This window comes from Notolabrus celidotus, chromosome 15 (assembly GCF_009762535.1).
Source record: "Notolabrus celidotus isolate fNotCel1 chromosome 15, fNotCel1.pri, whole genome shotgun sequence".
NCBI classification, from domain to species: Eukaryota; Metazoa; Chordata; class Actinopteri; order Labriformes; family Labridae; genus Notolabrus; species Notolabrus celidotus.
The window spans coordinates 11,113,138-11,140,595 of NC_048286.1; the positions used below are offsets into that span (position 1 = coordinate 11,113,138).

Here is a 27,458-nt window from a genome sequence, read left to right on the forward strand (position 1 = left end):
TAAAATAGCTCAAATGCAAAAAAGAAATTCTTTGCCTTTGTTATTGGTCAATTTTGAAGTTATTTCCGAATCAAAGCACTTGAAAGCGCGACATACCTTTAGGGTTCTTACAATGTCCGAGCTCAGATGTGTGAACATGAAGGCAGCACTCCCCCATACTAAACCATCTTTGGTACAGTCGGAATTCTGGTTAATGATGTGTTTTTAACTTTCTTTAGATTCACTCAACATTACATTGGTCTGTTTGACTTTAATAACAAAGCATTATGTGTGAAATAGTACATGTGAAAGATTTAAATGCCACTTTTTTGTCATGGAGTCTGTTTAGAAGTTGTGTGTAAGCGCCACCCCCAAACATTCCGATAATGGATTTGTCCGTCGTTAGGCCTCTGCAGAAGGGAGTTGTTTGGCGGATCCCTCAAGTTTTTCTTTACTTTACATGTTATTTTTGTTTCTCCCAAGACGAGTTAATCCATCACTTTTATCATTGATAGCCTCGTTTTTCACCCGGTGTGTCGACGGACTCTACAAACAAAGTGTTTCGGGGCGTGGTGAACATCTAGAGAGCCCGAGAAGGAAGGCAGGCATCGGGGTCTCGGACTCACCGCGGCGGAGCTTATGATGCCGACGTTGCGGGACAGCACCATGTCCCACCCCGGAGAGAACTCACACCAAGTCCGGGTGAAGGCGTATTACAAAGGGTAAGACATCCCCGGTTCCTCCTGCATGTCAGCTCTTATGTTAGAAGGCTGATTTAAGCAGTTTCAGACTGTAGAAGCTGGAGAACCACTTGGCTAACACTAGCTTAACCAGCTAACGGGCTGCTAATTTTGAGGACCAGGTTTAAGGTAAACTGGACCAGACACACAGGTGAGACTGTCCAGACTGTCAGCGCTATGCCGGACTCTTTGGGGTAGTTAAGGGATTTAAGAGCTTCATGTTGAAGCTGTCATGTGAGTTACTAGCTGTTGTTCATGCTAAAAGATTAATTCAGACAGTTTATCAGTCTCTGGAGCCAGTCTCTGCTCAGCTAGCTCACAGCAGCTAGCAGAGGTCTGAGTTGTACTTTCTGTCATTGCTGGATGAACTTAATTACCCCAATATGATGAAGTTTACAACAAGCATGGTGTGTTTTGACACAGCTTCTTTACTTAAGTCAAAGTATAGATACTCCAGGTCAAACATTACTCCAATTCAAGTGAAGTTGCTTTGTCAGATTTTTACTTGAGTTAAAGTACTGAAGTACTTGCTTTTGAAGATACTTAAGTATTCAAAGTACTTTTTAAAAAATCTCAAAATGTTGCATTTTCACAAAGCATGATGGCAATCAAGACATATGAGTACATTCTGTTACATCATGTTTATTTAGAAACCATTACTTAAAATCTCTAAAAACTATACCATGGAATAAAAACAGCAACTTATTTGGTTGGACAGTGATTTTTTGTATATATATATATATAAAGCCATTGACGCTCAGGTGGAGAATTATAGCCATCATTACCACCTCCAAATGAACTGCCTGATCTGAGTGAAATCTGCTCAGTGTTTGACATACAGGTACAGCTAAATTAGATTAGATATAATTTGACATAGAGTGGTCTAGACCTCCTATGGTTGTAAAAGCGTCTTGAGATAACGTTTGTTGTGATTTGGCGCTATACAAATACAGATTGATTGATGATTGATTGACTGAGACAAACAGAACTACACAAACACATTTTACTGTCTTAGGGGTTTTCAGAAAAGAGAAGGAAATTCATGAGCTGACTTCAAAGCAAAAGTAGTGAGTAACTAAAGCACTGATAGAAATTTTGTGGAGTAAAAAGTACAATAATTGTCTTCTGAATGTAGTGGAGTAAAAGTAATACGTTTCCCCAAAAAACAATACTCAAGTAAAGTACAGATACTCCAAAAATTTACTTAAGTCCTGTACTCAAGTAAATTTACTTTGTTACTGTCCACTACAGGTTTTTAGTCACTCATTAACATCATGTTGGCAGTTTCAATGAGTTGAAACACTGTTAAAGATGGATGTTATTGTTATAAGCGATCGGAAATCAAGCCGATTAAAGTATAATCCAAGTTTTGGTGGGGATATAAATGAGATTGGATCATTTCCTAGTGTGAGCTGAAGTGTATTCTGTGGTAATACTTGTATTATCGAGTATTTCAGACAAACTGTGATTCATATCTGCCCTCCTTTCCTCCCTTATACCTTAACCTGGACACTTAACAGGTCTGCGAAAATGTGAATGACCTAATGCTCGAACATTGTTTTCATTGAGTTGTGAAAAGTCAAATAAGTTGACCGACAGCCACTGGATCTGAGATATTTAATTTTGTTCTACAGTTTTTCACCTGGTTCAAAATCTCTACATTTTAAGTTTAAATTGTGCACTAGTAGATTAAAAAAAATGTTTTTTTTTGTAAAATAATAATTGCTCCTCATTCATTCCCCATCTTTTACAAATAACCTAATTGATTTACTGTTTCAGCTCAGTCTCAAACCAGGCCTCTCTGTAGGGCCTTGGGTTGACCTAAATGGAGTGTAATGCAAACTTGACTCAAGACAAACTGAAGATTATGAACACATTTATCAGTAGAGGGTTCACTAAGTCATACTGAGCCTGGCAGAGTCAGATCAGCTCTGTTAGTATCACTCTTGGATTTGTTGATGGAAATGATTGGTCACCAGCTGTTTGAACGCCACTCCCTGCCCCTCCGTCTCTGCTGAATGAAGCCAGTGATTGGAGCGTGGCCAAGACTTGAAAAACGTGAAGTGCAAGTCACCTCAGCCAGACCTGTTCTATTTCTCTGCGTCTCTGTGGCACACCTCAGGATCTCTGTAATGTGTGTTGATCATTAGGTGTCATCTGACAGAACAAAGCATTTCAAGTATTTATGAGGTTACTGCTGAGGAATCTCAACTATGTTGCCGAAGCGGGAAAGCAGTGAAATAGTCTTGTTGTTGAGCTATTAGGATGCATTAAGCCTGGATGTCCGAAGTGTTGTCATGAGGGGGAGACTGAATGTTAAATGTTACGTATAAATATGCCATCAAACCGGGTATCACATGCTTGAAGTGTTTCCTTACTGTTTTGAAATACAAATCAAACAAATGGACTTTAATAAACTTTGTAAATAAATATAGTTTAAATGTGTAAAACCTTATCCTAGAATAGGGCTGCAACTAACAGCTTTGCTATTCGACTAGTCATCGGTTATAAAAACGATTATTAGACTAATAAGGAAACAAATAATACAAAAACTTAAGATTCAAGATTCAAAAAAGCTTTATTGCCAATTGAGCTCGCACACACAAGGAATTTGACGTGGTGAATGGAACACTGGTACTTAACAACAAGACAGTAAGGACAATAAATATATAAACCTAAACACAAATCCAAAAATTCTTAATGAAAAAAAAAATACTATCTGTACAAATAAAGGTAAAGAAGTACTTTTAAAGACATGAAATTGACAGCTTTTAATTAGCAATCAGAGTTTAGATTTGATATTACTCTTTTAAACTCAAAACATGTTGTCAAAAATCTTCATTCAAGCCATATTCTGCTTTCAAATGTAACTAGTGTGAACAAATTCTCTCTATTCTTCTGTGTAATCATTTCTGTATTATAAACAGCAACATACATCAGCTGGAAATTAACATAATGCTTCTGGGTTTACTGTGAAAAAGTAAACAGAGAATGTAGTGGGGCCGGAAACAGGCGACCCGACTGCCAGAGAGACCATACTGCCCTCAAGCATTTCAGCGGAGTATCGCTGGGCGACACGGACACGTCCACGCACAAGTATGTAGTGCTCACGACCGCGTCAATCAATGCTGTAGGGTCGCCACAGAAGTATGAACCAGCCTCAAGACTGATGATTTTGTAGTGGCATGGTAAGGTTTGCTCCACTGTTCAGTGGTAGAAGAAGAAGAAGAAGAAAAAGAGATGAGAAGGAGACAAAAGATGAAATGTTCTAGGAGGAAGGTTTTATGGTGAGAGAAAACTCACACAGTGTGACTCTAACTTCGGACAGTTAAGTTGAAAGTCACAGTTGATGTTTGAAAGAGCTGAGATAAGAGATATTCATTTATTTGTCCCACAACAGGGAAATTTACAGTGTTACAGCAGCAGTAGATAGTGCAAACAACAAAGAGCATATAAAATAGTAATTATTAAAAGTTATTAGCAATTTAAAAAGTAAATGAGCATTTTCTAAGAAAAGTATGTACAAACTAAATAAGTAAATTTGCAATATATTTACAAAACCGGTGATACCGTAGAAAATGTGTGCATAAGTGAATAAAAAATAACGTACAGATGTAAGAATGTGGGCAGAAACGTATGGCACGTTTGGAGTGAGAGGAGTAAGAGATGCTTCTGATTAAACCCTCAAGCATTATCAACCTGCTCCTAAGATACACAAGGCCCATGTTGAGGATTTAGCAGGCAGCCCTTTCCTTTACAGCACTGAGGGTGAACTGCTCCCCAGCTTGAGAAGTTTTTGGATGAGACATTGTTGCATCAGCTGCTTTCATTCTGCCGTCTTTTATTTACCTGTCACTTCCTGCCCGCTGTTTTGCGAGTGCAACTCTTTGCAGAGATAGTGAGGATGCAAGACGGCTCATCGCTCAGCAACTCTGCTCCAGGAACAATATTGGGTACACAGTATGAGAAACATACTGTGTTTGAAACATACTGTGTTTGAAACATACTGTGTGAGAAACATACTGTGGGAGAAACATACTGTGTGATAACATAACCGCCTTATTATTGACAATTAAATTAGCCTGTAACTGAGATTGTCTTCACTTCCTGTCGACAGTGGTAACTTATAATTGCACACCTATGCCAAAGTGAAATGACACCAAAGTGAGTGTTGTTTTTAGAGCTGGAGCTCTCAGTTCATTAATTGACTAAATAATCAGACAAAAAGTAATGAGCAACAACTTAAAGCTGGGGTTGGCAGTCAGATTTAGATACACTTTTTGTTATTCTGGTTAAAATGATCTTTTTGTCCCGATGGCAATCAATACATAATGTGTTCTTAAAAAAGAGCGAAAAATAACTATATCTACAGCCGGAGTAAACCTGGGAAAACACCAACCAATGCCTGCCATCAGGAGCCAAAATATGAAACCAATGAAATCCAGTCCTGCCGTTCGGCCCGCCTCCTGCAAAGCGTACATTTCATGTTTGTTTGTGTTTTTAACTTTCACTATGTTAATGTTTTGTTGTTTTCTTACTGATGAGTGAGACATGAGTTGTAGTGCAAAACACAAATGATGTGCTGAGGACCGATTTTGAATCAGTCACGATCATATGATCAGAAATCAGCGGTGCTCGTGCATGTGAGCGGGGGCGTCCTTTTGGAGGAGCTCCGGGGGGAGGGGGTGGGGGGGTGGGTTAGACTGAGTCCTGAGGAAATGCTACATTCAAATTCATGCTAGTTTTCCGTGACTACCAATCCTTTAATGTAACTGTTTCAGAGATTATAATCAAACAAGACTAAAAGAAGCTTCACATTTTTATTTTTAATAACAAATGTGAGGATTTGTGCTTTCTCTGTCATATGTATTTGATTGAATCTCATTGAGTTTTGGACTGAAGCTAGAAAAGACAAGATATTTAAAAACATCTGTGTTGCTCCCATGGACTTTACAAATAATGGATTCAGTATCCATGACGTCACCCATCTGTTTCCGAAGAGCTGTTCTGAAGCCGATCGATGGCAGGAGACATATTGGAAATGTTGAACTCAACCTAATGTCTGCCGAGCTAGTGTGACGTAAAGAGGTGGGGTTTGAGCCTCCTAGCCAACAGCTACAGTGTCTCCGCCTGTCAATCTAGTCAGTTGAGTCTCTCATAATGGAAAACTTGTAATCTTAATATCTTCGAAATTGCTGCGTTGAAAAAATTCATCCCCCGTACAGTGTGTGCCGATCGAGGAATTAGCCAATCAGACTACACTTGTTTTTTGTACTAGGCTGTAAACATGTTTATTTCTGCTGTAAGGATTGGCTTTTTTGAATTGGTGTGTATGTTGTTTCCAGTCAGCATTGGCTTCAATTCTCGCGGCTGGAGGTTGCAGCTTGGTTGCTCCACAACGTTGTGGTATCTGAATTATTTTGTTTTCGACAAAAGCAGCAAATTAATCACTAATGAAAAAAATCATCATTAGTCGTAGCTGTTGGTTTCCACTCCTCTATCTGTGATGTGAAGCTCCAGAGTCTGCAGCTTTCTCTACCTCTCAAAGCCTCAAGCAGGGGCTCATCCCAGTTCTGTGTCTTCAAATCAGTGGAATCGCCAGTTTAGAAACTTTTCACATCCTTTGTAAAAGCTGTAAAAAACAAAATTAAATGTGGCTCTCCATGAGGCCGTACTCTGCGGTTCGGTTTCAGCTCATCTATTTTCAGTTTAGTATCGTTTCTCAGTCCATTCTGTCTTATTTGCATGTCTGTGGTCCAGCAGTAGCAGCAGCAGCAGCAGCAGACTGGTGTCAGCCTGTAGCAGTCTCAGCCTGTCACTGGCTCGTCTTCATCTTCCTCTCATTCACTTGATGGTCAATAGAGAGAGCTACATGTACACTGAGCACATGATAAGAGACTGACAGATGCTGGTACTGTACAAATCTCCATCAGAGGTATTTGTTTACAGAAGCATGAAGGAGAGAACCTCAGACTGTGACGTCAGAAGCTGGGAAGAGCAAAGGTTGGAGATTAAACATGTATCACTCATTAAAGTTGTTAAGTTTATTGTATTAGGATTAACAAATAAATTAACCAACTTATCTCTTTAGCGCCGAAGCAATGTTGAGGCCCCTGCTTTGAACCTTTAATCACACTGTTAAAAGGAAGAAGGAAACAGTCGAGTGTTTTACATACTGGTCACAGTTCAGTTTCATTTTAAGTGTAAGAGTATTTTAAATCATGTCAGGGTCACAGCGAGTACAGACTCTCTTTTGTTTTTCAAACAGCAGCTGTTCTGACTCCACAGTATTGGTTTTATGTTAATTTGTAATTCAACATCTGTTAAGTTGGATTTTTTGAATTATTTATTGCGTAACACGCCTGCTCAGCCCTCACGTATGCTGCTGTTGGTGTAAATTGCAATCATTGGGACACTAATGCTTGATGCTGAGGGTTTTGGCTCCTTCTTTAACAACATGTATAACTGGCCTCACAGCCTTTCTGTGTACTGCTTCCTAAAGTATCTGTATTAAGTCTGCTGAACTAGAGCTGGGCGATATATTTAAAATGATGTTATCATGATAAAATGTTTCATATCAGTCTATCAAAAATTATCACCATAAACATCAAATCTTTATTTCATTTAAATTTAAAGGCTGATTTTTGGTCCTGAGTGAAAGTTGAAGAAAGCAGACAGTTTTTTAGTTTGTATCTGGATTTAGTTTTCTGATGAACTTCTTGAATCACTCGTTTCTGATGGTGCCAACAGGAAGCAGGTCTTTGGTGTAAGATGAGACTTTTGTGGAGTTTTAGTTTGTAGATTCTTATTTTTCTCAGTTTGAAGATATTGGCATAATTTGATTTAATTATTCAACAAAGATACATACAATTATATTCTGTGTATCAGAGTAGTTAACGCCGAGTTCATACAGTGTCAGACTGACTACTCTGCTTTGAGCTGCTAGGATTTGCCTTTTCTTCTGTGTTGCCTGTTTCAGCTGTTTACATTCCACTTCAAACATCTTTAAGCCCCGCCTACCTCTCATCCTGCAACACGATTGGCTGTTCAATGTTATCTTCTTCTGACTAATGTTGGTGTTTAAGGCTCATTAGCGCCCCTCCCTTTCCAGTGGTTGGGGGTATAATTACAGGTATATTTATATCAAACTTTTATTGAACATTTGTCATTTTTATAGAGAAAAATTATGTTAGGATGATTATTGTTATCAAATTCAGGCCTAAGCTGAACGCTGTTATTGGTCAATAGTTGCCCTGTTAACGGACATCGTCCCTGCAGCAAATAATGTGCCATGCATTGATATCAGTAGCTGATGGTCATCTGTATCTTACTGCCTCCCCTCTTTGTTTTCATGTAATCAATGTAATGATGGAAAGCCAGTTTACCTAACTGATGGTTTTTTTTTGTCCATGAGCTTCCTGTTTGACAAACAGTTTTTTTTTCATGGTCAAACATGGAAAACCTTGTAAGATGTGTTCCAGGAACATTTCAAGAAGAGGAAGTACTAGCAACAATTTACATGCATCACATTTCCAAGCTCATTCGAAAATCAGACACACACCGGAATCAGCCCTGATTCTCACGGTCAGTACAGCTCTGATATTAAGTGTACAAACACTGGACAAAAAACAGATCAGGTCTTATAAAGACAAAAACAGGGGTCTTTATCAACCCTGATCCAGATGCTGCAATTAAACTCTTGATCTCCCAAATATAAACACTGTATTTTCTACAATGTACCAGTCATCTTTCAAAACAAGGCTGTAATTGAGTTTCACAAAGAGGGCACCTTCTGTGTTGTCGAAGAGCTAGTCAGGTTTTTAACCAAATATTTGTCTAGTCAAAAGAATGTGTTGGTGTACACTGAGGACAGCAATGTTCTGACACTTCTGTGTTTGTAATAACTGGTAAGCTGCCTGGATGCTGTTTCTTTTAGATACTGTCATACAGATTGAGATTATTTCTGAAAATAGAATAAAAACAAGATGAAAGTTATACCTTGCAGTTCTTCAATTTTATTGGTAGTTCTTGCATTTCAGTGGCCGTGTTTCACCGTGCTGTGGAAGTTGAAACAATTGTTTTGTAGACTCACCAACATCTAAAAACACAAGGCCTCTTATGTACCAGATCTACTTCAGGATTCCTGTGCGAGGCATGTTGTTTGGCAGGAAACTGGGATTACTCCGGCTCGACGAAGCAGTTCAATTATTTGACTCTTTTGAGGGGAGTTGCTTCGTCCTTTCAAAGACTCTGCCGTCTGCATCAGTGCTTAAAGGCTCGGCTTTGTTCAAAATATGGGAAGCGTTCCTCGTCTTGCCATTTACTTTTTGCTTTAAAAGCCCTTCAAGCACTGAACCACAAAGTCACACACCCCTCACCCACCCGTCCACTCTTCACCGACGATGGTAGCTAACGAGTTTGAGAATCACGGGTTCTCAGCAGCTGCGAACACATAAAGAATTGTCTGTGTGTTAGCGTTTACACACCCTGTATGTAATACAGCACAAGTGTAAGCACACACACGTCTTGTCTGTCAATATGAGCGACCTTGTCTCGGACTCAGCTTGAGTGTGTTTGGTTGGTGCTATTGTGCTGCGTGGAGTGAGACTCCCTCCTGTTTTCACCACAGGTGGGCCGTGTTGCCTGGAGACAACCGCATACTGCAATCTGTGTCTCATCCACCCTGACCTTAGTGGGGGTGGAGTGGGACGGTGCAGGTGTTCTGCGTGAAGTGGGTGTGTCTATGTGGCTGTGGGGGAATCCAGCTTGTGGATTTCTATATTTTGTTTTCAGGTGCATGTGTACGTGCTCCCATGAGATTCTGTATATCCATGTGTGCGCGGAGCTTGAACAAGGTGTTTCGGGGGGCACACCCATGCGTGGCACCGCTGACAGGGAGATGGATGGTCCTGGGTGCTCATGGAAGCTCAGAGAGGCACTCAGGCCCTCCTCCCTGCTTGAGCGCTCACCAGTGACGAATGGCTTCATGCTGGGCAGATGGGGCTGCAGAGCCTCCGCTCACAGCAGTTCAGACGCCAGGGGCACAGGCCAGCACTCCTTGCATGCTCTCCCTCCACCTCCTCCCCCTCCTCCCCCTTCTCCTCCCTCTTTAATTTAGCTGTACTGTAGGATGGTGCCGAGCAGAGGAATGCCAGGTCTGTGTGGAATGCCACTTCCTCCCAGCTACTCACCAGTGACGAGCTCCCGGTCGCTTGCTGCAGAATCCTTCTGCCTTAATCACCCTGAGGAATCCACTCAGCTCACTTTTCTTTGTCTCCTCTGTCTGAATTGAAGTTGAGATTCTTTTACAGTGTATGTAATGTCATTCATAAAGATGCTTTGGAAGGGCAGTATTCCCTCATGTATTTTTCTAGACTTCAGGAAGCAGCAGAGTAACCATCAAGACTCAAGACGAGTAGTCGTTACTTTCACTTCACCCTAGTTCAGTCATTATGAGAGCTGAAGATGAAGCAATTATTTTTGTCATCATTGTGATGTTTCTCAGGTTGTGTTTGTGCTGGGAAGACAGTGACCTTTGTTCTTTGATATCAAAGAACAACAACAAGATAACGTTATAGAAGCTGGAACCAGACAAGTTTTTCAGTTTCTCTACGAAGATGTACAGATTGCAATTTCTCTGGCCAATTCTGATGTCCTATTTTTTTAAGGTCTGACCTGATGATTCCAATCTTTTTTACAGAATCATAATTGACAGCAAAACAAATATTTTTGTCACTTTTCTGTCCATTCATGCGATAATTTATGGTAGAAGTGACTTTTTAAATCTGATGAATTTAAGAGAACTGGCTGGTCACTAAACACACATGAACGTGTTGAGAATCAGCATTCTGGTATATTTCTAAATGTTCTTTTTATCCCTATAAGATTTCCATCAGTGACCAATAGATGAACAGATTACCACTTCTCGCTCTGAACCCTTGTGTACACACTACCCAACTGACACCAGGTGACCACAGATAGAGACAGAGAGGGGGACTTCAGCATGTCTCTCCTCTTAGTACATTGATTTAGATGTTGACTTATCATGTTGAATACAAAGCTTCTCACACAGCTGCATGAACAGTGTTGTGCAGGTGGTTGCTTTTGACCTGGCTGCTTGTGCCTTGAATGAATTACCACAGATTGACTCTTCTTTATTGTGGTGTTATACTGAATAACCTATAAGTTGTTTTCTTGTGTTTACACATGATGTCCTTCTATGGTCTATTTGGGATGTGTTACTGACTGCCCCTTCTTTGGACATGTGATTTTTCACCTGTAAGTTTTATTGTGAAATTGTGAGTTACTTCCTGTATGTAAGGGGCATGTCCAGTTATGACCTGCAACGCTAAGGAAGGCTTTGTGCTGAAACACGTTTTCCTGTTTAGTGCAGCTAGTTGCTGCCAGTGTCGTTTTGTGAAATGCAACATCTTTAACAAGCCTCCTCCACCTGTGCATCACTTGTTGTTAGGGATATAAGGAAACACTCAACCCACGATTTGATTCGAATCCTGATTTTTGGTTCACTCACGATTCACTCACGATTCTCTCGATTCCAACGATTGTCAAGAAAATTGGATTGAACTCAAAATTGAAATAACTATTATTTTATTTCAATTCTCAGATATGGACAGTTGCAATATGTATTTTTTCTCTTATTTCTTTGTAAACAAAGTAATCCTTTTTAATTTTTAAGGTGTGTTGTAACTCAAATAAAACCACTGCATACTTTTTTTCAGCACCTTGCAAAAAAACTAAAAATGACAGCACAAAAATACCTTATTGGAAAATTGCAGAACAATTATAGAGAAATGGAAAGTGAACGAGTCCCAAATGAAAGTATTAAATATTAAAACAACTAAGGTAAATCTCTTTAAATTAGGGATGTAAATTTCAAGTATTCTCCTTGATCGATCTTTGGAAATGTTAACAATCAATTATCGTTTAATCATTAAAGAAACTTAAAGGTTTTCCATGTCAAAAAGAATGCCAAATGCGTTTTTCCCCCCTAAAGAAAAATTTCCTTCATGACACAATATTACTGACGGTATTTAACAGCCAAGGATCATATTGAGGTGTTCAAAATGTTAACACACTGAATATCAACGTGAGGAGCAGGCTCATAATCTCTGTGGACGCATGGTCATAGAGTGAAGACTTCAACATGTGGATTTACTGCAACAGGACAACTGAACAGAATCATATTTTGGACTCACAGTGTCCAGTTTTCTGTCTAGTTGTTCTTATTGAGAAAAATAAGCATGCGAACGTGGTCATGTGTCAGCCGAGAGCGCAAACGGGTCATAATCAGTCCAGCAGCGGAGAAAAAAAGCGCACGTGGAGACCTGTCACTCAGCTGCTGCCCCCAGCTGAGCGTCTCTGCTGTGAGCAGTCAGCTGATTCTGAAACATGCTTTAAACTTAAAACACCTCCACTCAACGAGTGACGAGAGAGCAGCGCAAGAGACTTAATGATGTTGAACAAGCGGAGTGAATTGCAGATAGCGACTTCTACTGTTTAAAATTAATATCCTGGTAAAAGTTATGTTGAATCGATTTTAATCCACCCTTATTTGTATCAATTTTTTTTACCGATTTGAGATTTATCCTTACATCCCTACTATCAAGTGCAGTGTTTCAAAATGCAGGTTGTGTCATCTGGGCATCTACAGACGTTCTGCTGATGAATTTTAGCAAAAGGTTCGACACAGAGGCAGAGAGGAACAGTAGGATGCTGTAGTGTGCCCCCCCCCCTCCCTATCACCTCCACTGACACAGGCACAGTGTCATTCTGTGGGAAAACACCCTGTTCATTTTGGAGAACTATAAAATCAATCATTTATATTTGTATATCCGCAAAACACAAACTAAACTGATCTAAAGACCCTGGAAGTCAAGAGCAGACGTGGTTCATAATCTTTAAATGAACTCTTGTTAATCAGATGCTCAAAAGAGATTCAATTTGAAATGATATAAAATACACAATCAATAGAAAGTCGGGGTAGCTTACCATAGCTTTTGTTTTCTGTTCACAACATATTATTTTCAATGTCTATCGTATTTTCCAGAATAAGATATTTAGGTAATTGCACATGACAAATAACAACAACAAACCTCACTCCCTAAAGCTGGATTTCCCAAATGTTTGTCCCCAGAAGTAACTAAGATGGTGATTTAAACATCAGTATAAATGCTGATCAATTAATTTAACTCTTAATAACAGCATTTAAAACCTAAAGTAAAAGATCCTGTGAGAGTGTCCGTGTTCCTGCTCCTAATTTATTTGTGTCACTTTAAAGTCTTCCTGTTACAGCTGCAGCCATTAGCCAAGCTTGTATCTATGTCACAGAGGATGTTGTGCGAGGCCACTGAGACGTGGCTAAACTTTAACTACAGTGTAGACTCACAGTGTTTAATGAACACCCACAGCTCGGGTCTTGTTGCATGTGACACAGTTAAAGTCACCTGCTGGGCAGTAATGTGCTGCCTGCATCGTGTGTAGTCACTGTGGGAACCTTTGGTTTCCTGTTTGTGTGTTTATGCACTGTTTATCTTTTAATGTTATCAGGGCTTTAGGAGGAAGGAGAGCTGCCACACTGGTCCTGGATCAGACTGTAGAGGAGTGTGTGTGGCTACCAGTCTCTTCCTCCCCCTCCTCACAGGCAATGATTAACACCAGCAGGATGGAGGAAGAGGGTGAGAAAATACCAGGAGGAGGAGGAGGAGGCATCAGCCTGAGCCTTACGTCAGTTTATTCTTAATCACAAAGCCTTACTCATTCTTGATGTGTGATATTCACTCCAGACAGTTAAGTACCTGCTGTGTGGAAGGGAGGAGACACCATCAAAAGCTTAGATTTTCAGACACACAACAATAATGTGTAACCCAAATATCCGACATAAATCACAGTCTGGTGCTGTGTGTGTGTGTGACCCTACAGTGACTTTACACACTGGTGTCTGTCCTTGGTCTTGTATAGTAGATGTCCTTGAAAGTGTGCACCATTTACTCCATGTGTGAGGATTTTATCATCCTGCTGTAAAGCTCTCAAGTCGATAAAAACTGGGCCCATCTTGACGACGATGGTAAAAGGAGTGATTTTCTTGTCCTTGCTTGTGGGACATGTTTTACACATTATCCCCTCTTTACTCTCCTCCTTTACCCCCCATGTTTACCGTGCTTATCCTCTCGTCTCGTCCATTCTGTCTCCACTGATCCCACACAAGAGCTCAGACCTCTGTCGCCTGCAGACCTATAAAACGTCATATGTGCACCATCTCCACCCCCCAACTGTGTAGTAAAACACAGCACTGTAGGCTGGCCAGAGGGCCTGAAAGCAGGAGACATCAATCCTTAAACGCTGCCATGAAACGACGAGCGACAGATGATCCCATCTTCAGGGGGGAGACGCTCTTGGTCACCCACCACCAGGCTCCTTATCCCAGGTCTCAGCATAATGTTGGTGTGAGCTGAGGCGCTAGTAGAGAGTGATGGAGTTGTTGATTAAGAGCAGTAAGCCAAGTGTTGAGGGGTTCTTTTTTTTCTGCTCTCCAGGAATTGATGGAGTGCAGCGGTGGACAGTGATCCTTAACCACAGCGGTCACAATACAACTACAGCCGCCATCGCTTGTGATTCATTCTGCCTCACTGTGTCTCGTTCCCCCTCAACACTTTGCAGTCTTTCTCTCCGTTTTCTTGTTCTCTTTTTCTTTCTCACACCCACAATCACGCTGTACGGATGAATACACACACTAATGTGACAGACTGAAAGACTGTGACTCACACACAGTGGTGTTTGGTTAAAGAAGGACACTCCCATACCTCCTCTCTCCCGCCAATCAAAAGCCTGTTTGAGTTTTTGCATTTGGTGCATCAGACAGTGAGAGGGACTGATGTGACTTAATATTTAAGGGAAAAAGTAAGCGCTAAAACAATGAGTGGATTCATCTGTTAGTCGTCAAACAATACCCAAACAGCACATTTTATTTTGTTCCTGATTTTGGTGTTTTTCTCCAAAAGTTTATTTTGATAAGTCAACAAGTGATCAGGAGACCTGTGATTTACATCAGTTGCAGTGCTGGTAGTCATGCCCAATATAAGCCAACATAAGCCCTGCTTTTGTGTATTCGTAGAATGTTTGTCAATATAAGCTTTTTAATTTTGATCTAAAAATAAATAGAAAAAAAATCTAAGATTAGTTAAAACTATTTGGTTGGGTAATGGCAAGTTATATTTAATTATATTATAATTGTAATTTATTTTATTGATTTTTTTTTCATATTTGTTTATTTTATATTATATTTAAATTGTTATTTTGTATAATATATTATGATTATATCATATTTGCATTATTTTATACTATATTTCTATTATAGTCATATTTCTATTATATCATATTTCTATTTTCATTATATATATCCAACATTCTCTATCATATTCCCGAACCTCCGCTTTGGATCCTCTCAGATATTGAATATCCTTTATTTTTGAAACTTAATGATGATTTAAAGGGACATCTTCACTTCATATATTAAGATCATGTTTTGATTTTTTTATGTAACAGGGCTCTGTCAATTCCAAGGCAACAACATCTTTCTTATTACATTGCATTGTGATTTTAACTTTTAATGAAAGAAAAGACAATAACACAACTTTGCTTTCCATCTATAAACGGAGTGTGGGACACATTTGAACTAAACAAAACAGAAAGAATGTTTTTACTATTTACCATGATAAAAAAATAGTTGAATTGGTTCGTTTCTAGCTCATGAGGTGAACTTAGTTGCATGTCGGTGCATCCAGAGTGAACAGGATTGTTTCATACTTGATGTATTCCTCTTCTCTGCAGGGACATCATGATCACTCATTTTGAGCCGTCCATCTCGTATGAGGGTCTGTACGGGGAGGTGAAGGACATGTGCTCCATGGACAACGACCAGCTTTTCACCATGAAGTGGATCGACGAGGAAGGTACGTCAACCTGATATCCAATATCTGCACACTTTGCTGTTCTCCTCTGCTTCAAGATGGAGACCTATAAAATGTCACTGGAAAAATCCGGTCACAAAGACGGGTGACTTCATCAAAAAGATCAAACAAATCTGTTTGTCGTGAAGTAGTGACCCTTGGTGACATGAACACATGCCCACATAAACACACGCTGCTTTCTGACTTGACTGTAAGACTCCTTTGTGTGTCAGTCAAGAGAGATTTGAACCCCCACAACTCAATTCCTTGTTGTCAGGCAGTTATTCAGGCAGCAGTAACAGTGTCACTGGAAAGATGGAGCCGTCACATTGCTCTGCTCAGGATAAGGTCAGCCTGACCAAACTCATTAGCCTCAGATCAGCTCTCACTGGTGGCCACACACAGACAATCAGCGGAGTCATTAGGCTGTCTGAGAAAGAAAAGCTGCTTGATGGTCATAATGAAGCACTGTTCAGTGGGAGCTGTCTCACCTTCTGCCCCATCCATGGAAACCACACATGCTCAGCTCCACAGTCTGAACTCAAGCCATTATCAGGATAATCACAGCATGAACTTTCATTAATTGATATTTCCTGACTGTGGTGTTATGGTGCTGAACACCAGCAACAAAATCAAAGACTTGAAAAGCAGCTCTTTCTTTAAAAGAGAGACTGTACCCCTTTACAATAGAACAAGAGCGTTACAATATAACCACGAGGATTATAACTGAACTGTGTTAGCTGGCTTTCAGTTTTATAAACAAACTTTTACTGTTAAAAAAAAAAATCAATTAGATCGTCATATTTATGTTGTACAGGTGCATCTCAATAAATTAGAATATCAAGAAATGTCTAATATTTTCTGTCAGTTAAATAAGAAAGTGAAATATAATATATCATAGTCATTACATTTAAACTAAAATATTTTAAGAATTTTTCCAATTTTTATTTTGATGATTTCAGCCTACAGCTCTAAAAATGTTAAACATAATAATTCATATGTTTTTTTTTCTAAAATGTAATTTAAAAAAATTTAAAATATTAAAATATTCCATTTCCATTACAATGTGTATGTCTCAGACTACTTTACAACATGCAAACACAATCATAGGGAAGACTGCTGATTCAACAGTTGTCCACAAGACGATCATCAACACCCCCAGCAGGGTGAGCCACACAGGGTGAGCCACACAGGGTCATTGCTGCAGAGGCTGGCTCTTCACTGAGGGCTCTATCGCAGCATGTTGATGGAAAGTCGACTGGAAGGGAAAAGTGTGGTAGGAAAAGGTGCACAAGCAACAGGGGTGACCGCAGCTTTGAGAGGATCGCCAAGAAAAGTTGATTGGAGAACTTGGGAGAGCTTCACGAGGAGTGGACTGAGGCTGGAGTCAGTCAGTGCTTCAACGGACTGTAGATAGAATAAAATAGTGTGTGCAGCTTGATGAGAAGTCTCACAAAAAAGTTTTAGTTAAAAGTTGCACTGCAAGTAAAAACTAATAAAATTAAGAGACGTTTCCCAGAAAACTGGGAATATGGGAAACATAATACTACACCTTATAAATTGAACAAGGTCTCACATGAAGCAGCATGGTGATACTTGTATCTTTTGAAAGGTGCTGATGTTGCTACTTGCATCTTGAATTTTGTAAACAATACTCAGCTGATAGGTCTTGTTTGTTATTTCTCTGTTACATATGTGAAAGTGAATTCACTCAACTTCTGAAGCCGTCAATTAAAGATAAATCAGACACAGACGCAATGGTTGCCGCATTCCACCCACGTGTACGCCTGTTATCAACTTCTGTTGTCTTAGATGTAAACTGTGTGTCACTGTCTCTGTAGAGGCTATTTATAAAGCAGCAGCTCATAGGTGTAATTGGTTAGTGTGTCAGAGAACTGAGAATAGAGTTGATGAGATCAGTGTTGCCGCACACTCTACCTGTTTGTTGTGATGCAGAGATAATGGATATACTGTTCGTCCGAGTGGTATTTAAGCGATTGCCTCTGATTGACCCATGCACAAATACACCTATGAATCATAATTCATATCGAAGTTCTATCAAATTTTTGAGTACCATGGTTCCCTTCATCAGATTTTTAAGGAAGATTTTGTGAAGGACAGCTTAATAGGAAATAAAAGACAAGAGGGGTCAAGTATGAGAGAGTCATAAGGGTATGATATCTGGGGGAAAAATGCAAGTACCCAATGAAGAGTTCAGAAAGACCCCTGACTAATCACCTAAAAAAACGGGTACTTGTTTTCAAAAGAGATTAATTAGCACAAAATGCATCCAGTGGTGTTTTAGCTTGAATTGCACAAATACAAAAAACTTGACTGACCTTTCATCAGAAACTTAAAAACACTGATAATGTTATCTGGACTGAGTTTCAGTTGTTCCTGTTACTCAGTCCTGTATGAGTAACAGGACTGAGATTAAAGCATAGAAAAGGAAAATACTTCAAAGATAGCCACATGGCCTCCATGCTAATACATGAGCACACAGAGCCATTCTATGGGTTTGCCAAAAAAGTGTGGGTATATATATATGTTATATTTTGGGGTATTTTCTGCCTTCATTGATAGGACAGCTGAATAGAGAAGGGAAATGTGGAGAGTAAAGAGTTGGGGAAGACATGCAGCTAATGGTAGGGGTCGGGAGTCAAATCAGCAACCGCTGCGACAAGTGCTACAATCTCCACACATGGGGCATGTGCCTAAACAACTAGGCCAATGGTGCCCCTGTAAAAAAAAAAAAAAAAAGTATTTTCAAAATAAAAGCTAAGATCAAAGAAATAATGAAGATAACAGGACAGAATGTTGAGTATTTAAAAAGGCTTCACATTCTCACAGATAGAAGCTAAGTCTGTAAAATATTCTGCAATTTTTTTGCTTTAAAATAAAAAGTAAAATTTTATATATTTAATTTTATATTTAAAACTGTATTTATTTTCTGAATTTTTTTTACACCTTTCTTTCATCCAAATGAAATGCTTTCTGACACTGTTATGTAGAGAGGATAATTTAATACAAGTGATTGTAGGTTTCACCAACATGAGGATAGTGCAGAGGATGTCTGATCTCCTCCTTTGTCTGATTTCTCCCACTTACCAATTTGTATCTCTGTGTGTTTACTTACTTGTTTGTGTGTTTGTTGGCTCGTGTATATATTGAATGCTGTGGTTGATTCCTGTGGTGTCCTCTCCTGTTAGGTGACCCATGCACCGTGTCGTCTCAGCTCGAGCTGGAAGAAGCTCTCCGCCTCTATGAACTCAACAAAGACTCAGAGCTCATTATCCACGGTGAGTCTCACTGCTGCTCACATTGACACTACCTCTATGAGAGTTTATAGCGTTTCAGGCTTAACCTCGCATGTTTTCATGTCCTGTGAGTCTTCCATCCATGGCAGGTTCTTGGTAGGTGTGAGGTTTGCAGAAGATGCCACAGCTAGTTCTCTGACCTCTGTGTTTAGCTGGGAGTATTAATATGTTTTCCATTTCTGGTCACTGATTCATGGTATAAAAATCCTCTGGCTGATGATAACAAATGCAACAGTACATTTGGCTGTTAAGTAGTTCACTTCCTGCCCGTGCCAGTCATAAATCTCTAATGTTCTAGAAGTAATCATACATATACAGCATGATTACAAGCATGGTTTTGCTTTCATTGAAAATATTGTAAGTAAGTTATTGTAAGAAATCATGCTCAAAAAAGCTTCATATCTCCTATTACTTTCAAATAATGCTTTAGCATAGCAGCACAAGGCATCAATAATCACAGGGTTGACTTCTGACTGGTGCAATCTCTCTTTTTGTCATCAAGCACCGTGAAACTAAAAAACAAACAAGCCTCAAAATAAGCTTTAATTCATCTTTACATCAATACAAAATAACACATTCAACAAATATTTTATATTTATAGGTCATTTTCCTTCCATTAAAAATCACATTGGCTATAACATTTTAAATCTTACTTAAATACAAAGATTTCATTTACAAATACACCACTGTACCCATCCATCCATCTATTATCTTGACCGCTAAGCCCGTTTGGGGTAACGGGGGGCTGGAGCCAATCCCAGCTCGCTTCGCACGGGAGACAGGGTACACCCTGGACAGGTCGCCAACCTATCACAGGGCTAACATTGAGATAGACAACCATTCACGCACACACTCACACCTACGGGCAATTTAGAGTGATCAATCAACGTGGTGAGCATGTTTTTGGACTGCCGGAGTACCTGGAGAGAACCCACGCATGCACGGGGAGAACATTCAAACTCCACCCATAGAGACACCTGCCTGGCCGGCGAGTCAAACCAGAAACCTTCTAGCTGTGAGGCAACAGCACTACCCACTGCACCACCACCACCACTATACCCGAGTACTTTTAATATTGCAACATCCCTTTCCGAGAAACTACACCACTGCATCCACAAACATTTAAGTGTACAGCTTACAATCTTTCTTTTACTGTGCAAACAAACAAACAAACAAACAAACCAACGTACCTGCTCCGCTTAACAAAGGTGCAAATTGTCCTCATGTCCCTGGAGACCTGTGCCAAACATCACGCTACAGTCCGAAGTTGACCCATCTTCAAAATATGCAATAAACACACAATTCTATATAAAACCATTCCCGCAAGCAAGCAATGTGAGCGAAAGACAAAGTAGAAACAGACCCTGCCAATCTCTTCAACCATACCTGCTCTGCAGTGTATCAGTTTAGCACGCAGAAGAGACGCTGCCATATATTTATGCTACTTCCGGGGCACTGGCTTCAACCCCAGAACATGAATAACGCACAAAAATGAGCGAGCACTAACGGCCACTTAACATAAAATTAATTGTTAGGGATGATGTTTCCTACTGACTTTTGTGAAGACTTAAAAGTGAAGAAGGCTCAACACTTAAGCAATGTTTGTAATATCTAAATATTGTAAACAGCCTTACAAAAAGTAAACAAGAAAACAAATTTAGACAGTTTGACTTGTGTTTTCTTCTTGTTTTCATTTCTTTTCTCTGATAAAGTGTCTCCTTGCAGTAAAACTTCAGACTAAATCAAACACAGACTCAGATGGCTTCATACTCTACATAAAAACTGTTATCCAAACATAAGCGTAATGCATCACTGACCTGTAAACACAACATTACATATTCTGTCTGTCTCTGAGCTGGTTCACGTCCTCGTCTGAGCTTAGCATTCTTTACAAATAGTCCAACAAGTTTATGAATCTGGAGGTCAGGGCTAACCCTGAAGCAGGGTTGGAGGGATGTGTGTGTGTGTGTGTGTGTGTGTGTGTGTGTGTGTGTGTGTGTGTGTGTGGGTGTGTCTGTGTGTCTGTGTGTCTGTGTGTCTGTGTGTCTGTGTCTGTGTCTGTGTCTGTGCGTGTGCCTGTGCCTGTGTCTATTGAGTTACACGGCACATTTGATTGACAGACTCTGTGTGTATAAGCATGTAACCTGAGGGTAGGGGACACGGGGGCTGTGTGGTTAATGTAAAGTTTTAATCAAATCAGAGGTGAGGGTTCAAGAGTACAGAATAACGGCAGAGGATGACTGAGGAGGTGGGTGGGGGAGGAGGGGGTGGAGGAGAGGATGTGTGACTGCCCCTGGGGGGTCACCAGGTCTTCTCGTTAACGAGCTTGTCGGCTGAAGCCCACGCCTGGCCTCTGACTCACACTGCCCCCAGTCTGGCTCGGCTCATCTCTGTCTCTCTCTCTCTCACATACACACAAATAATCTTAGTCTGCTTCTACAGGATTGAGTCTGTTCCTTCTTCACTGTATCTTACACACACACAAACCCACACACACACAGACGCTTCCTACGTCATAAAAACAACATGAGAGAATTTGATAATGAAGTGCTTGAGGCGACCCGTTTGCTGCAGGTTGTCTGAACTGCTGTCGTAATGGGAGATAGTCTGAAACATCACTCAAAGATGACTGACGTCAGATTCCCATTTTCCAGAAATAATCTGACTTTAAATGTAACTGTTTCTTTCCTTTGCTCTCCAGTTTTCCCCTGTGTACCAGAGAAACCTGGCATGCCCTGTCCGGGAGAAGACAGTGAGTCAAACCCTCCTCAGTTTTATCTGATCGCCTGTGGGGGATGAATGTGTTCCATTTTAATTCAGAGGCACTTCAACTTGCTGTGAGGAGACTTCAGCTGGATTTGAAGCAGACTTAAATTCAAACTGATGCCTCTTTATGAGCTAAGACAGAGACTGAATATACTTTTACAGTTATTTTTTGTGTCTGAAGTGTTTTAATGTTTAATAAATATTTGTTCTTCCTGGAAAATGTGAGTTTCTGAATTAAATATGTGGGAAAAAATACTGTCCAATAAAACAAATAAATCAATTTGCTCGTGAAATTATATTCATCTCAAATATTTTCTTATTTTGGGAGACAGTTGTATTATACCTATACGTTTCTATAGAAATCAAAGTGCTGTGGTTTGTATTTTCACATGATTATACAGATACACACAGACAAAGCAAGACTCAGCTCTGCTTTTACTCCTTCCACAGAGTCTATATACCGGCGTGGAGCCCGGCGCTGGAGGAAACTTTACTATGCCAGTGGTCACGCCTTTCAGGCCAAGCGCTTTAACAGGGTGAGACATGACACTTCACTTAATTAAATAGTATTTTGCACTGTAAGGTTGCTTTTTCATGTGCTAAATATAAAATGTGCATTTCCCATATTTTCCATGTTGATGTATTGAACTGGGGGAGATGTCTAGTGCACATTTAAAGTCTGGTTTCTGAACATGTATTTAAAGAAAAGTGAGGCATTCACTGCCCGTCTGTAATCTGTCTTTATATCGATTGATGGAGTGAGAGGGATGGAGGTGAAAAATGGCTCTTATTGAATCTAATCCTCAGCCAGCAGGGCTCCATCTTCAATAAGCCATCGAAGTCTCTGCAGCAATTCCTGGACAATAATGTGTGCTCTGTTTGTGATGATGGTTTTTTTCCAGAGAGCCCACTGTGCCATCTGTGCAGACAGAATCTGGGGTCTGGGAAGACAAGGCTACAAATGCATCAACTGTAAACTGCTAGTGCACAAGAAGTGCCATAAACTGGTCACAATGGAGTGTGGTCGACCGATGATTCAGGTGAGAGCTGTGACGATTAACTTGATGGTGTGAAGTGGATCATTATCATCAATGAGTCACACACTTTAAGATGGCCTTTTGTGTCTGTGATGATCCTGATAATGACTGATGATGTTGTCCAGGAACCTATGATGCCCGGCCCACCATCGAGTCCACTAGACCAACCTGAACTGCCAGGTAACACAAACACATACAGACGTGTATACACAATTTTAAAGGGGTCCATAGTTACACTGGAAGCTCTCTCCTTAATAAGATCAAATTGTTTTTGTTATGAAGCATATTAATATGATAAAGTAAATTAAGGGCCTGTGTCCACTAATGACATCTTTTGTATTTGCAGTGCTTATTTTTCATACTAACTAATGCAGGTCAGTGTTAAAAGCGCTCAGTGTCTTAGTGCAATAATGCCTTTGCACTTATTTGTATCTGCACTAGGCACTCAGTTGAAAACAGTTCAACTTTTTGAGCACTGTGACTCTCATTGTCACTTCTCTAAAACTGACAAATCAAAATCAAGAAGAGGCAGGACTTTTAAGCTTTGTCTTAAAATTATTGTTAGTGGAAACTGAGCCTTTAAATCCAAACACTGTTCATTAAATATCACACTTATTTTGATGCACAAGATGTATGAGTCCAGGATGGATAGGATGTTTTGTTTTTTTAACATCTCACTTTTGAAAGCCATCAGCCCTCTCGTCATGCTAGCTCATATTTTTCTCTTAGAACATTAAGCCGCTGACGTGCTTTTTATTGACATTGTCAACAAATCCTCTAATAAAGGACCAAAACCAGTTGTATGTTAGTGCATCTACCAATATTCTCTCACTTTCCCAGCAAATGTATGACTTAGCCTCAGGCCACTTTGTCCTTTTACAAGATTTGAATCTTTATAAACAAGTCACAAACACATTTCAATTATTGATTTTTTTTTTTATAAGAACATTTTACAAGCAATGACTGACTCTAAAAAACAGCCCCAGACAGCTATCTATATAGCTGATCTTGACTTCGAGCTGAGTGGTTCTATGTTATAAAGACAGGTAACAGGTGAAGCCTGGTGTAACTAACGTTATAATATCAGTATTTTGCACTTTAGGTTTCATTCAAACTCATCAAAGCTTGAAACCATCACAGATTGAAAACTTGGTCAGGTTGAAGGCTCATGCAATATATTTCTGTGTAATTTCTAATGTTGTAGAGACCAATATATAACAATATAAAGTAATTCTAATATGTCAGCTTGATGTACAGATGTAAAATTATAGTGATATGATCAATTAAAGACGGAAAAATGTACAGAGTCTGCAGAAGGGTTGGTTAAAATGCATGTTAAAGACGTATATGTTGGAGACTAATTTCCCTGCAGATTCGGTTCACTAATGATCAATTCAAAATAAGTGTAAGTTTCACTAAACAAAGAGTGACTCAATGATGTGTTTTCTAACGCACACATTAGGCGTGTTAGTAATTGATGACTGGTTTTATACGGTTATGGGATTTATTGACTCCAGAGAAATATAGAACATCTCCAGGCTATACTGTTCTTGCTGCGTAAACACACAGAGCTCGGGGCCTTGTTGGCATGAAGACATCAGGGGCCTCCCAGGCTAAAAGCTGCATTTGGGGTTTACCTACAGCACCAGACTTAAGTCCAGTCAGGTGGTTTTGAGGCTGACTGGAATGAAAGAGCTTAAGATTGTTGATACTATTGTTAGCGAGGCTGTTGAAACACCTTCTACTGGAGATATTTGGGGGGCAACCTCAACGATTGTATGGAAACTGTTGGGGACAAGACAATCTTTTTGAAGCCTCAAAATCAATGTTTAAAAAGAGAGGACGTGTTTCTTTTCTGCATGTTTGTTCAAATAAAAGAAATGATTCGTTTTTAAGATGTTCTGCTTTTGTTGCATTGTTGAAAAAGGTGTTTAAAAAAGGGTATTTTCTTTTCTGTCGAAGCAGAGGGGAATGACTCTGGCACCGCAGGGCTGTGAACAAAGCGTGCGACTGTCTCTCACCTCCTTTTTCTCCCTCTTCTCTCCTATTTTTTCCCTTTCCTGCCTCCCCCTCTCCTGCTGTCTGTCTGTCACTTTCTCCTCGCTCTCTCAGGCCCACATAAAGACCCCAGAGAAAGCTTGCCGTTCGAAGGAGTAGAGAAAGAGGTGAGAGAGGAATCTTTTCAAACGCTGATAATGTGTGACTCACAGTCTGTCAATCTGTCACTGTAGTCTAGATTCATGAGTGTGTGAATATGTATATTTAGAGGGTGGATTTTGAGAGAAGCATGAGATCACCTGTAATTGAAAGCAGGGTTATTTTTCTTCTTCTCCTTCCACCTGCTACGCATTTGTGATATAGGGCGCATGCAGACGTAGGCACCCTAACAGTGCTGTGTGGGTATTGATTTCCTTTGGTGGAGCTAATAAAGTAACCTTTTATCACAGCTCTTAACACCAGAGGCTGATTAATGGCCAAGGATGTAGTTTGGGGCTGCAGGAGAGGGTGAGGGGGTTGTTGGACCGAGCAGGAGAACTGAAGATGGGAAAGAAATGGATCGAGTTGGACACAGATAGACAGAGATAAAAGAGGGAGAGCAAAATGATCTTATCCAGGAGTCCATGTCTGACTCAGGGGACGGGGGTTGTCATGTGATGGGAGGTTAGATGGATAGATAGTGGGAAAGGTTCACTACAGAACAGATTACAGGAGGGGAGAAAATAGTGGAAGTGGTAGGCAGGTTTATCTAGAGGAGGAGGAATCCAGACACTGGTGGCAGCTTATTTATATTAAACATGTACAGTAAAGTTCTTACAAAGATTTACTGTGTAAACGTTCAGACTCACTCGTAAATTACAGACTGAGTTTGTGATTACTTTATATTATTTTGTTTGAATTAGTTCTTTTTTTTTTTTATATATGTCCCTCACACTGTGTTGACTGTTCGCAGGCGGGCAGCAGTCGAGACACGGGGAAATCGCCTTCCAGCCTGGGCCTGGCGGACTTCGATCTCCTGAGGGTGATCGGCAGAGGCAGCTACGCCAAGGTGCTGTTGGTACAGCTGAAAAAGACGGAGCGCATCTACGCCATGAAGGTGGTGAAGAAGGAGCTGGTCAACGACGACGAGGTAAAAAAGATAACAATGATGCCGTCGGAGTCAAAGTATTGGCGCTGCGAAAGCTAGTCTGTTCTACATACAGTGCTTTGAATGGAGTGATAGTTCAGGCTTTGCTCTGATGGCCTTGTCTAACTTGAATCAGCTCCAGTTAGAAACAGCTGCCTCGAATCTCTCATTCATAATCTCTCTCAGCTTGTCTCTGTTGCCTCTTTCTGACACTACAGGCGTCTACAAAGAAACCAAAACTGGTGAGGTATATAAAAACAAAATCTAACAAGTTGTTAACAAGACTGACTGAACCTGGTAATCTAAAGCCTACACTAAACTTATTATGACTCATCTGTTCCAAAGTCTGGGTGGACTTCAGCAAAGTCAACAAAACAATAACTTTTACAACATTCATAAAACAATTACTCACAAGGGTTAGAGTTAGAGATTTACTAGAGATGTCGATCTGAAGTATTCTCTACGATCGATTTTTGGAAACATTACCAATCAATTGTCAATCTTTACAAGTTTTTTCAGATATTCCTATGACAAAAACAAGACCAAAGGCGACTTTCCCCCAAATCATATTTTCCTCAGCAACACAGGGTATTGAATAGCTGATGGTTATTAGATATATATTCCTTATTGTCATTGTACGGTGTAACGATGACAATGTATTAGTATAGATCACATAAATGCATACAAAATGTTAACACGCTGAATATCAAACTGTGTAGCAGTCTCATAAAAAGACACCGCAGACACATAGTCAAATAAAGTGAAGGCTCAGACTGCAACGTGTGGATTTACAGCAACAAGAGAACTGAACAGAAACATGTTTCAGACTCACTCTGTCCAGTTTTCTAGCTTCTTGTTCTTATCGAGAAAACTAATCATGTGGTCAGAGAACACTCTAAGACGGCTCTGATGTTGCTGGTCTGCAAACATACTAACTTGCCAGCAACATCAGTGCCATCCCACCGGTCTGTTTGCTTTGTAACCAAAGATGGAGAATCGTCCTTTGTTAAGTTCTCAACCTTTGTGTTCGTGTCGTTGTTTCTTGTGTATGTATTGCTTCCCTGTGGAGATCTGGTGCTCGACCACAGTCCCCAGCTGAGTGTTTCCGCTGTGCACAACACCTTAGTCAGCTGATTCACACCGAAACACGCTTTACACCGAAAACTTCCCCAATAGCTGCATGAAATATGAGACCACATGATGTTTGTTCTACATGATAGAAAATCAAAATCCAAAATGTGAATTCGAGTAAGTTCTTGACAATCAATCATTCCATACATGATCAATTGTTAAGGTCCCTAGGATTTACCTCACATCCATCGTGTTTGGAAAAAGACCAGGGAGAGTTTTGATCTCAACCCGAACCTTCTGTCAACGCTCTGTGACCTGCAGCAGAGCAGGAATGAGTTCACCTTCAGCTCTCATTAAATTAATCATGAATACAGAACATCTGCAGTTTTTAAGTAGCTCTATTCGGCATTGAATAAGTAGCATTATATACTTCACAGCTTTCCACGAGGCGCAAAGCA

At 40.1% G+C, this 27,458-nt stretch overlaps 1 protein-coding gene across 1 annotated transcript in view; it reads left to right on the top strand.

Moving 5' to 3' along the window:
• The first annotated feature begins 618 nt into the window (after nucleotides 1–618).
• The window catches only part of prkci (protein kinase C, iota), a 41,088-nt gene continuing 14,248 nt past the window's right edge, over nucleotides 619–27,458 (top strand). Inside the window, exons 1-9 of the mRNA XM_034703228.1 lie at nucleotides 619–701; nucleotides 15,567–15,688; nucleotides 18,895–18,984; nucleotides 21,704–21,754; nucleotides 22,219–22,304; nucleotides 22,671–22,808; nucleotides 22,931–22,985; nucleotides 24,918–24,970; nucleotides 25,756–25,932. Coding sequence (XP_034559119.1) covers nucleotides 619–701; nucleotides 15,567–15,688; nucleotides 18,895–18,984; nucleotides 21,704–21,754; nucleotides 22,219–22,304; nucleotides 22,671–22,808; nucleotides 22,931–22,985; nucleotides 24,918–24,970; nucleotides 25,756–25,932 — 855 coding nt within the window. The remainder of the gene's footprint in view (nucleotides 702–15,566; nucleotides 15,689–18,894; nucleotides 18,985–21,703; nucleotides 21,755–22,218; nucleotides 22,305–22,670; nucleotides 22,809–22,930; nucleotides 22,986–24,917; nucleotides 24,971–25,755; nucleotides 25,933–27,458) is intronic.